Source organism: Aplysia californica, unplaced genomic scaffold (assembly GCF_000002075.1).
Source record: "Aplysia californica isolate F4 #8 unplaced genomic scaffold, AplCal3.0 scaffold01280, whole genome shotgun sequence".
NCBI classification, from domain to species: domain Eukaryota; kingdom Metazoa; phylum Mollusca; class Gastropoda; order Aplysiida; family Aplysiidae; genus Aplysia; species Aplysia californica.
Window position 1 is genome coordinate 10,822 of NW_004798550.1, and position 12,612 is coordinate 23,433.

General features: G+C 39.1%; 1 protein-coding gene and 1 long non-coding RNA gene across 2 annotated transcripts in view; both read left to right on the forward strand.

The window, feature by feature from the left end:
• Positions 1-7,489, forward strand: part of LOC101861482 (solute carrier family 49 member 4 homolog) — a gene marked incomplete at its 5' end in the record, with an annotated part of 18,296 nt that extends 10,807 nt beyond the window's left edge. The window contains 6 exon segments of the mRNA XM_035973480.1: positions 1-122; positions 951-1,059; positions 2,876-2,943; positions 3,716-3,834; positions 4,451-4,633; positions 6,949-7,489. Of these exon segments, the coding sequence (XP_035829373.1) occupies positions 1-122; positions 951-1,059; positions 2,876-2,943; positions 3,716-3,834; positions 4,451-4,633; positions 6,949-7,139 (792 nt within the window).
• A 127-nt stretch (positions 7,490-7,616) lies between these two features.
• LOC118478948 lies at positions 7,617-8,300 on the forward strand. Its single transcript, XR_004859379.1, has 2 exons — positions 7,617-7,649; positions 7,966-8,300. It is a non-coding gene; the product is annotated as an uncharacterized LOC118478948 (long non-coding RNA).
• Positions 8,301-12,612: the final 4,312 nt, after the last annotated feature.

Sequence of the window (12,612 nt, forward strand, 5' to 3'; positions counted from 1 at the left end):
TGGGCGTGGCTGGTGACCCTGTGTCTGTTGATCTACTTCCCGTCCAAGCCCCCGAGCCCGCCGTGTGTGAGCGCCAGTGTGGAGAGAGAGAAGTACTGGTCAGGCCTCTGGTCTCTCAGGAAGTGAGTCACGGTAGCCGTTGTGTGGAGCCACTTTGTCAGTCTGCCTGACCTCACAGCTGTTTTCAATCTGACAACCATGTTTTTCTGGTTTTCTTTAAGGGTTGGGGGGAGGTTGGTTTGTTGGGTTTTTTTATTTTGTTCTGTTTTGTTTTGGGAATGGGAGAGTGTTTTGCTACTCCATACAAGAATGTGAATGTTTGGAGGGTACCACAGGTATGTCCTGCTTTTTTTTATCATATCATTTTAGTTGAGGATTTTTTTACTAAAGGAGTAGAAAGAAGGTAGAATCGACACTTATAAGTAAAATTTATTCATGTAATATATATGTGTGAGCGTAAATGCTTACATGTTATGTATTAACGTTGGAGAAATTGAACCTTGAATCGATATGGCTGTTTATTAATGTCCTTTTCATCATGAGCAATTTTGTCTTCATTATCGACGTCATCTCCATCAAATTCATATTCTTTCACCCTTCATGTTTTTTTTTTGTTTCCTTCTTCTTCAAGTAAGTGTCAGGTCTGTAAAAGATTTCTGCAACCATAGTTTGCTACTCTTTTCTCTGCCTGGATATTTTCCTGGTCTTTTCTCATCACCCATCTGTTTAAGTTTTCTTAGTAAGTTCTTTGTGGGTGGTTGGCAGATGCTCTGGTGTGGTTTGCTACTTCTTTCCTATCAAACATCTATCGTCTTTCTCTCTCCTCCTTCTTTTTCTATTTGTTACTCTCTTGTAACGCCTCTAAACTCTGGCATTATAGTATGACATTATTGATTAGCAAGCACCATAAAACTCTTACTAAAAACTAAAACGAATTTCTTTGTCCCCAGAAACGTTTATTTCATCATCATTTCCTTCATCTACTCCGTGTCCAACGGTGTGTGGAACTGCTGGAACACTGTCCTCAACGTCAACCTCAACTCCCTGGGCGTGTCGGAGGTCAGGGTTGAAATAATGTGGTGTTTGCTGTGTCTCAATGGGTTGGAGTTTCACTCCGTTTTTGAGCATGCTTAAGTCCATATTTTGTTCCTTAGATGCCATCTTACTCAGAGCTGAGGCCACTTCAATCAGTACTAAATTATTAGTATCGTGAAGCCCACGTGGGACGCTCAATGTTAAAAACAATTAGGAAACGACAAATGCAGTTTTTGGGACACCTGAATAGACATAAGGGTCTTGAACATCTAGCTCTCACTGGCAAAATTGAGGGCAAGCGAGGCAGGAGTAGGCCCAGAACAACATACTTAGGGAACCTAAACAAATGGGTAACGGAAAAATCAGGGAAACGTAGCTTTTCTGAGAGCATCCGAGCAAAGGAATGAATGGAAAATCATGATCACCGATGTCTGTCGCAGATCTGGCACTGGATGATGATGATGAGTACCTTTGAATGATGGCATGTAGCTGCCTGTCAGCCAAGAATGATTCTATATTCTATGTACTGTTACATTAAATGGCATAAAAACCAACTACACTTTGAGATAAAGATCTGACAGTCCGTTACTCCCTGATCTCTAGCATGGGTATCAGAAAAAGTTGACAACTTTATGTAACTGAACGCCTTGTGAGTACTGGAGTCTGTGGTGTAAATAAAATAAATAATAATATATAACATTTATATAGGTGCATTTTTTAAAAAAGTAGCTCAATGCGCTTTACATTGGAATAACCCATTTTTCAAAAACCTTTCTTACTATTTCCTTTCTTCTCATGCAATATACATTAATGCACACACACACACATACACACACACACACACACACACACACAAACACACACACACACACACACACACTCACAGAGACTATTTTCATCCAGACATAGGAACAGAACAACTATAATGAAAGATAACATTAAAAGCTTATGTAGCAGTGTAGCAGTTTGCCACTTTGCTGATACAAGCTGGAGATTGCCTGGTGGGGAGAACATTTTGATTGAGTATCTCGGTCTGCTTGGATGTTGTATCCCTCTCAGCCGGGTTGGCCCTGACAGGTAGGGTCGGAAGCCCACCTCCTAAATGATCTAAAGTGTGTCAGTGGGGAAGTATAAACTCCTACATTAAAGGAAGAATGTTTTAAATTTGAACCTTGTGACAAACACTGTTCCTGTCGAAGGGGTCTGAGCATCTCACATTTACTAAGGTACCAGCGGTTTCAGAGATTTAAAAATTCATTTTTGATTCAGACACTATTTTCAAGAATTTTTTTCCAGTTGGAAATACTTTTATACAGAATGCAACAGTCTTAAAACTTTTAATTCTGTGTGGGGAGTGGGGGAGAGATGACTGAAAGGAACAAGGGAAACTTACTGTAGGTGTGTCAAGTTAAGGTTTGGGAGACGGAGGGTTGGTAGCATAACTAACTGGAGGAATTTGGCAGGTAGAGACTGAAATGAAACTTGTATAGGTTTAATGCTCCTCGTAACTCTAAGGTTGTTTAGGGGGCAGGACCTCTGAATATATTGTCCATCATCTATAGGGCCAAGCCAAATGGAAAAAATTTTTGTATAGAACCTAAATTTTTTGGAGTTCAGTTAGCTTAACCTCTTAATTACTGACACCACTAGTTTAGACTGAAAGTCTTTTGTGGGTTTTTTTAAGGAAAACAAATTGAGGCTTAGAGAATAGAAACTTTCTTTCATGTTCGAAAATTGCCCAAATGTAGTGGCTGTTGAAACTCCCAATCCCCTTTCCCTGCTGCTCCCATGTCCCAACTTATTGTCTTTTTAACATTTGTCCTTTTTCTTTTTCTGGCAGACCACGGTGGGCTGGATTGGCTTTTACTCCACTGTGGCAGCCTGTGTGGGCACGCTAGTGGTGGGCAGGTCAGTAGATTGTGTGTGTGCGTGTTCGCGTGTGTTTGTTCGTGAGTGCATGTGTGTGTGCGTTCGTGCATCTGTGTGTTCATATAAAGAATGCATGGGATGCATTTCAGAGAAGGATGTTAAGACTTTATGCTATTGTGTCTTCCCCATGTAGGATTCAAACCCATGTCTAACGCATGCAAGACAATGGCACACATAAATGCAGAAATATGTTAATGCATTAATGCATGAATAATACACAATATCACAAGCACTGACAATCCACACACCATTGCTGGTCGCTACTGGAGCTGGCGTTGTAATGTCTTACTCGAGGACACACCCCAGTGACCACCCACCTAAACTCCATGTCACTGACACAAGCTTCACATTTTGCTACTTTAGAATTTACAAAGTTCTATCTGACGTTTTTGGCTGTTTTGAGTTACTAAGACTATGAGGTCAGAAACCAAATGTTCTATCTGCGCTAGATCTATCAAAATCAGAAGAATATTCAGAGTTGTTATCAAGATATTCAGAGAATTACATTTGGAAATGTTCGTCGTGTTGTGAAACTCAAAATCTTTGACGTCAAATTGCTCAAAACTGGGGACTGAGGAGATACAACTTTGTGATTCCAAAGTAGTTATTTAATGTGAGCCTGAGCTCAGAAACCAGTCTGTGGCTAGATTTTAAGGACACTGGAGTGAACCCCCCCCCCCCCCCCCCCCCAAAAAAAAAAAAAAAACGCAATAGGAACGGTCTCCGCTCATAGTCCATTTTCTTCCTGCAGGTTTGCTGCACACTTCACTCGGAGCATGAAGCTGTTCATCTTTGTGATGTACATTGTGGCGGCTGGCAGCTTCACCGTGGTGGCTCTGATACAGGTCCGGCTCATTCCCTTCTCTCTAGGTGAGTGGCAGGACTAATTTCCCAGGGCATAGTAAAGAATCGGACAAAATTGAGGAGGGGGGGGGGGTTGTTGTTTTATTTGTTTGTTACATTAGTATTTGCCTATACCCATCTTGTAATAAAGGCAGGATGATATGTATCAACATCCAAAATAGTAGTTTTCAAAACTGCACAAGTTACTTACCTTAAAAATAGCATCAATAATTTTTCGCATTTTTCTCAACATTATGAAAAGGCCAGTTACAAAACTGTGCATTTTGACAGCAAGTTACCGACAGGCACTTGTAGTAAGCATGTGGGGGTCATCCTTTTAACATTTGTAGCTATATTATGTTGTTTTTTCTTCCTTTTTCAACGTATAGAAATGATAACATTAACAAAATATTTCTGGAGCTCATGCAACTGATACAACAGAGTAAGAAACTGCTGTGGGAAAAAAAATTCAAATTTTGGGTGTTAGTTATAAATTTTAACAGCTGGCCGATAATGTGTAGTTGGTGAACAGCTTTGTTCTGTTGTTGCATTTTTTTGTTTTGTCCTCTGCCTTTGTAAACGACTTTATACTCACTTTTTGTTTTTTTTACCTCCTGTTCTGCCCCCCCCCCCCTGTGTCCAGTGGGTCTGTACGTGACCATCATCGGAGGAGGCTGGCTGCTGGCCGGGGCCGTGCCTCTCCTCTATGAGCTGGCCTGTGAGATGGCCTTCCCCACGGGAGAGAGCGCGGCCAACGGCATCCTCTGCTACCTCAACAACGTCGCGGGGCTCGTCTTTCTCGCCATCTTTTCCATTCCTCACATCGGTAAGTCTGAAGTGTAAAAATCACAAAATTGTGTAAAATTGACACCTCAAAGGCTGCACAACACAAAATAAATTGATAAATTAAATGAATGAATGAATGAATGAATGAATAACTAAATGAATGAATAGATAAATAAATAAAATGATATCGAAGCTCTCTGATTTTTTTCACCCGTTGAAGATCCCTATTCTGACTTTCACGAAACCCAATTTTTATCTTGAACTGCATTTCCATCAGTAGTATGCAATGTGGTGTAGAAAACATGGAAATACATTGGTTTATTATTAATATTTGTGCAGCTTATCATAAATAATGCTAAAATACCCTTTCTCTATCAAAATTGTAAGATTATTCAGTGTTTATCAAGATATTCAAAGAATTACATTAAAAAAAAGCTTAACATGATATGAAACTCCAAATCTTTAACCCTGTCCATACGTCATGTTTTACTATCGTATCCCTACGATGTGGGGAACTCTGTGCCACCACTTTCCAAAGAGGTAGTTACTCGTTAATCCGATCCTACGCTTTGCATAGCAGTCTGTATAAATGATTTTTTGAGAAATACTACAAGTTTCAAAGAGATCTTTGCACTAGAAGTATTATAAAATGTGAAGAATACAACCTTGGGGGGTACAAAATGACCCCAGGGCGTACGGATAGGGTTAATGGGAAATTTCTCAAAACTAGGTGCTGAGCAGGGGCGAAGGCTGACTTGTTTGACAGGGTAATCAAAGTGAGATGGGACCAGATACGCCAGATAGGGCCTGGAGATATCACACAAGAATCTTACTCGAGGCGGCAACACTGAATTATGAATGAAAACAAATCCTGAATTCATGTTGTATGCATGTTCAACTGCTAAAATAATCGGGAAAGTATCTCTTTAAATATTTATTCCAACAAGCATTATATTCATCTTTAGATGTGGATGCACAAACACAAAGCAAAGAAGCAGAGATGTCAGTACCACAGTATGTAGTAATACCAGTGAGACTAAGCTCTTTGGTAGAACATGACAATTAATTTTTTTAAAATTTCACATTTGGCCGTTTTTTGTCTAGCGTTTCGCGGCCTGGAGCCGGTGTCATAATCGAGGTCACGATCTGATTATAGGACGGTAAAAAGTCGAGGATAAAAAACTAGCTCTCGCAGCAGTCAAGATACTAATAGGAGTTAGTTCCCCTCACATCTGTTAGGTAGACTCGACCAGTGCAATAGTTCGCTTACATAATCAGAGTTTCTGACTGCTTATAACTGTGGCACGAAAGGGATGAACAGGGTATATGTGGCAATGAAACAGTTTTGACTGTTGCACACATGTTCCCTTCAACTCTTTTGGTAGACTCTTCCAGCCTAACTGTAAGCTTACTTAATCGAAGCTTGCGACTGCTTATGGAGTGGCACGATAGGGGTGAACAGGCTATTTCTGTGGCAATGAAACCGTTTTGAATGTAAGGCATACTGTTCATTGGTGATTATGAGCATCTTTTTACATTTAATTTATGAGGTTTACATCTATGGGGGGGAATTTGACAGCGGCAATGTTTCAAAATTAGGAAGGGAAGCAGTGATTATTTGATTATATAGACGCTTCGCCACTGGTGCTGAGAAGATGTTGTTGTTATTGTTGTTGTTGTTGTTAGCAATCCAGTAGCATCTGAGCGTTAACTCTCCTGCATGATGCCATTCAGTAATAGCTGCATGTCTGTTCTAATTGTTGTCTTGAGGAGTAGAGGCAATTAGATGTGTGGGGTAGCTTGGGAAGAAAACATCCCCTTAAATCAGTTAGTTTTCTACGGAAGAGAAGATAAAATTTTGTAAGTATTCTAGGGTAGTGACTTGTAGGAGGAAAAGAGTTTAACTTATATGGGAACAGAAACAAAAATGTAAATTTATAGAAACCCTCCCGTCTCATAAAGGGTATTATTTTGTAGCTTTTTATAGGATTTTTAGGGCCCTGAACACGATTTTGGCATTGAAAAACGTCGCAAATTGTTAGTTTAGATGTTACGGCACTTTATTTCAGGGGGGTAGACCCCCCTGAACCCCCCTCTACCCGACCTACTACACTGCTATAGCGTACTCGCACATCAGGGGGAGACCCCCTGAAACCCCCCATAATGTCTTTAAAATAAAAGCATGCATTATCAAAGAAAAATCCTAAAACTAAACCTTAACTAAAAAAAACTGACCTTACTCGTATATCCGACAGCACTAAAGTGGTGAAGGAGCTGACTTCCGGTAGTGGATGTGACGCGAAACGGGAGTGCTTCTATAAATATACCCAAAAATGTGTTGTCTGCTGTTCCCAGGCACGTCGTGGATGAACTGGGCTATGATTGGCTCCATTGTCGTGTGCATCCCCATGATTGGTCTACTGCGGAGTCGCTTCAATCGCCTGGAGATGGACGAGGGAGTGGACACTAACCGCTACGTGGAGCAGAGCATCAACGTTACAGGGGACAGTGGACAGATGGGCTCAGATTCCTCTCTTTTGACGTAGCCTGATGTGTGCGACAATGTACGATGGGTGACAATCTGAGGAAAGCAGAGGACAAAAATAGATGGCGAGAGCTGGTTTTCAGATGCAGTGGTGCCCCCACTGTTGCCCGAACCACAGGATAGAAGGAGAAGAAGAAGAAGATGATGATGTGTTCATTACTGCTGGGATATTACTGTGGAAGCTGTCTAAGACTGCCATCTGATGTAGTTGAGGAAAGTGGCTGTCTTACACAGGGTCATTATCATGTAAAAAAATGCAAGGGGAGCTGGAGAATGGGATGAGGCTGTTTGTACAGATGATTGTCTTTTATAGGTGGCCTTTTGTACAGGTGATTGTCTTATACAGGTGGCCTTTTGTACAGGTGATTCTCTTTTATAGATGGTCATTTGTACGGGTGATTGTCTTATACAGGTGGCCATTTGTACAGGTGATTGTCTTATACAGGTGGCCTTTTGTACAGGAGATTTTTCTATACAGGTGGCTGTTTGTACCAGTGATTGTCTTATACAGGTGGCCTTTTGTACAGGTGATTGTCTTATACAGGTGGTCATTTGAAGGTGATTCTCCTATACAGGTGGTCGTTTGAATGTGATTCTCCTATACAGGTGGCCTTTTGTACAGGTGATTGTCTTATACAGGTGGTCATTTGAAGGTGATTCTCCTATACAGGTGGTCGTTTGAAGGTGATTCTCCTATACAGGTGGTCATTTGAAGGTGATTCTCCTATACAGGTGGTCGTTTGAATGTGATTCTCCTATACAGGTGGCCTTTTGTACAGGTGATTGTCTTATACAGGTGGTCGTTTGAAGGTGATTCTCCTATACAGGTGGCCTTTTGTACAGGTGATTGTCTTATACAGGTGGTCATTTGAAGGTGATTCTCCTATACAGGTGGTCATTTGAAGGTGATTCTCCTATACAGGTGGTCGTTTGAAGGTGATTCTCCTATACAGGTGGTCATTTGAAGGTGATTCTCCTATACAGGTGGCTGTTAGAGCAGGTTCCTTTGTACTTTGTGCTTCTCATCTGTATTTTGTCACTCCCTGCCGTAGCGTACTATCACCACTGTGCTATTGTTTGAGATGAACATTGACTTCCCACCTCTTTACTCATTGAGGATGGGCATCAACTGACAACACTTGGTGCTCTAAAAAAAAAAAAAGAGGATAGTTTCTATATTTTTGTACAGATTTTTCCAAAATGGAAAACTTCTTTTTTTTTCTCCAGTCTCAACTCGTAAAAGACAACAACAGCATGTATACCATGTTTCAAGTTACTAATCTGTGTATGGTGGTTGGAAATATGCCGCAACATTTCCTTTGACCTACTTCTGATTGAATACATGTGTCCCCTACATCCTTTAAGAGCTAAATAATGTTTAATAATTATATGGGTTTAACTCCCCCTTTCTACACTGTTTGGTTTTTAAAATGTGGAACCTGGGAATATAACGTCCATCTCCGACAGGACCAGGCCAAATGGGATGAGAGCATTGAAAGTTCCTTAAATTGACCTGAGTTCAAGAACGCTGTGTTGAGAATTTGAATCAAGGCCGCCCTCTCCTTTGTCCAGCATGGTACCAACTAAGCTAACAGACCAGCCATCTTATGACCTTATGCAGTTGCGAAGTTGCGAGCGCCGTAAAACCTCTACTTAAACAAACAAGACCAGCCATCCCCTAGAGTGGGGAAATAAAACAGAAGATTTATATACACATGTACATATGATGTGTTTGGATTTACACTGATATACATGTATTTTGATATAAAGTTTTTAAATCGCAGTACCATACTTTTTTACATTCCATATTTGATTTTTTAAATTCCACCTTTAATTATCGCACCATTTTATGAGGGCTAATAACTTTCATAACGATTCCCAGTCAGGTACTTATGATGATTATATCTCTCTGATTTAATAGAAGGTTGTGAAAGCAAAACAACGACATTGAAAGTTTGCTTTATTTTTCCAGTGCTACAGCGTGTATACCGAGGAATATTAATGTACCTTTTTGGGTTTATGTGTGTATATTGATGGCTGGATGTAACTTCTGACAATTGCCGTTTTGGGATTTGGTATTTGTCAAAGAATTTCACCCAGCCATAGATATTGCAATTGTGATTTAATAATCACGTGATTTGGTTATGAGTTTGTCTTACTCCTGACTAGCGACTGTGGTGTAGCAGTTATGTGCCTGGCTGGTACATGTGGAATAGCTTGTTCCCTGTGTGGGGAGTATTTGTGTCACGAGCGGTGGAATCGGGCGCTCGTCAATTTGGGGACATTTGGACTTATTGGTATAATCTTAAAGCCTGTTCATTGTTCTTTGCTTTTGATGAAGAAAAAACCCATTTATCTTGAATGGAATTTGACATTTTTTAAATTGAATGGGTGGGGTCTCCTGGTGTTAGAGGTAAAAGTGGTGAGAAAATGGTCCCCAAAGTTTGGTGACATCTAAAGCTGTAGTGCCTTTGAAAACTACAAATTTACTTTTTTTTTAGCCTTTGCTCAATATTTTTCTCTGAAATCCAGAAAGAAATGTTTTTAAATGGACTTTCGAGGTGTTGAGCCAAAAACAAAACATTCGTTTAAAAAATTTTTTTAATTGCCTTACTGGGTTTCATTATTTTGACGAGCGCCTGATTTCCCCACAATGCCTCACATTTGTATCAACTATCTCTGTCTTTCTGCTGGGATGTTGTATCCCTCCCAGCTCATGTTGGCTGTGACTGGTGGGGTTGAAGCCTGCCTTCTAAATGATTTAAATTTTGTCAATGTTTACATAAAAGCACCAGAAATAAATTGTTCATAATTACAGCTATTTCTAGACAAGAGGGACCAGCTGATTTACTCATTTCCATATATATAACAGTACAGTGGCAGGGACGAGTGACCTGCTTGTTTCATGTTACTGATCCAACTAAAGTGTTGCAAAAGTGACCCCCTTATTTCAGTTTGTATCTACCAGTGAACTTATTTGTGATAGGCGACCACTGATTTAACATTTTAAGTGAACTTAATTAGCTGATTGGTTCCCCATTAAATTTACATAATTTCTATACTTAAACGTAGTTGTGACAGGTTTCCAATAATTTTTACACTTTATTTGCCACTAATTTTACATTGTATGTTTAAGTATATTTGTGAGTTTCCGACTAATTTTACATTACATTTATAAGTAAACTTAATTGTAGTGAGTTCCCGACTAAATTTACATTATATTAAATTATAAGTAAACTTATTTATGTTTAGTTTCCCATTAATTTTAGATTATATATATATGTTAACTTGGTTGTGTTGGGTTTCGTACTGATTTTACACCATATGTATAAGTTAACTTAATTGTGGTTGGTTCCCACTCTTTTACATAATATAGACGTAAACTTAATTGTGGTTGATTTTTCCATTAATTTCGCAATATACAAGTGAACAAATTTGTTGTCAGTTTCCAACTGATTTTACACTGTATGTATAAGTAATCATGGTTGTTTCCCATTAATTTTGCAATATTATATAAGAATATAAACTTAATTCTTGTGGGTTTCCTACTGATATTTCGATACTGCAGAACTTAATTGTGATGGAAACCCACTATATGTAATTTTACATTCATTATTATTAAACTAAATGATGATGGATGACTCATTAATCATACATTATAACTGAATTCATTTTGTGAGGGATGATCCATGTATTTTACTTTATTACTTAGCTTGATTGTAATGGGTGACCCTCCCACTTAATTTACTTTTCTATTTTTTTTTTTTTTTGGCACAAATTATATACTGTATCTCTTCACAATGTCAAATAAGACTGAAAATAGGTATTTAAATGTTTTAGAGTTTACAGCATGATATATTTAAGGTCTTTTAAAATACAGTCAAAATTTCCTAGACAGCCGTCCGTTGTCAAGGAGAAAAATGGTCGTCCTTTACAGATGGATGGCGTGGACAGTGTCATTAAGATATTATTATTAACTGATTTATCCCGTAGTCCGCTCACAGTTGCTGAGTGTCTCTTGTATTTTGACCCAGAGTCGCGGCTCTTATCTATTGCTCCCTTTTCTGCGCATCACTTTCCTCTCGTCTTTTTTCTTGATTGCTTACATTTCAACCCTTCTTTTCTCGTTTCATTGAAGAGTATTTTGTATTCTGAACATTTCTGTATGCCACACATAAGGTTTTGTCAATTTTAGGTATTTTCTTTATTAATTTTTTGTGAGACCGCCCCTGAGGTCACGAAGCGGTCACACATTATTTGTGTCCAGAGTCAAAATTAACTGCGGGCTGAATCAGTTAAAAAACACAAAGGGAAAGTGGTCGTTTGTACGGGTGGATGTCTTGGACTTGGATATATATGCGGCCGTTAGAATGGGTTTGAGTTCAATATTCGACTTAATCTACTGCTAATGAATTGTATTTGTGTGTTTGTGAGGCATCTTTTTGTTTGAACTGTGCGCTTTTCAAATTCTCAAATGTGTGTGACTTTGTGACTTGTTCAAGGGCTTAGTTTGTCACACCCGGTGGTTTTACACTTGTTGGTTTATTGAGCTGTGCTGAGTTTGGTTGTATTCGGAGAGTGCTGGATTTTTAACTTCATAAACACCTGATTAAAGGTTATATTTCTTGTTTTAGAAGACTTTATTATTATGCGTAATAGCGGTGGGCGAGTACTCGAGTGCTTGCATGAGTGGTTATTAATGACTCGAGTAGAGCTACTTCTTGTTGCCCACCTCGGGGTGTCTTTTGTAAGAACAACAGTTTTGTCATTGTCATCATCTTTGTTTGTTGTTGGACTTAATTGTGAGGCAGCGTGGTGGAATCAGGCTCTTGTCAAAATAATCAAAATGAAGAAACTTGCATTTTTCCGCAGGTTTGTGAATTTCTATCGAATTTTTGTTTTTTGGCTCAACACCTTTCATGCCCATTAAAGAACTCATTTCTGTGAGAATTTTCTGAAAAACGTTGATTAAAGGCACAAAAAATGTAAATTTTCAGTTACCACGGATTCTTAAGCTAAGGAAATAACTAATCTTTCACGGCCATTTTCTCACTAATTTTACCTCTGAAAACAGGTGACCCCCACCTCCCTTTTTCGTAAATATCTCGACTTGTTTTCAAGATAATTGGATTTTTTTTTCCATCCAAATAAAGACAAGTGAACAAGCTTTAAGATGACACCAATAAGTCTAATGCCCAAAAATTGACGAGAGCCTGATTCCAAATCCATGCGTCATGTTTTTCTATCGTATCCATACGACATGGGGAACTCTGTGCCACCACTCGTTAATCCGATCTGTACGCTTTGCATAACAGTCTGTCAAAATGATTCTTGGAAAAATACTGAAAATTTAAAATAGATCTTCGTACTAGAAGTATTCTAAAATGTGTAGAATACAACCCCAGGGGTACAAAATGACCCCAGGGCGTGCGGATAGCGTTAAGGAATTTTCACATTTTTGTTTTTTGTTGTAA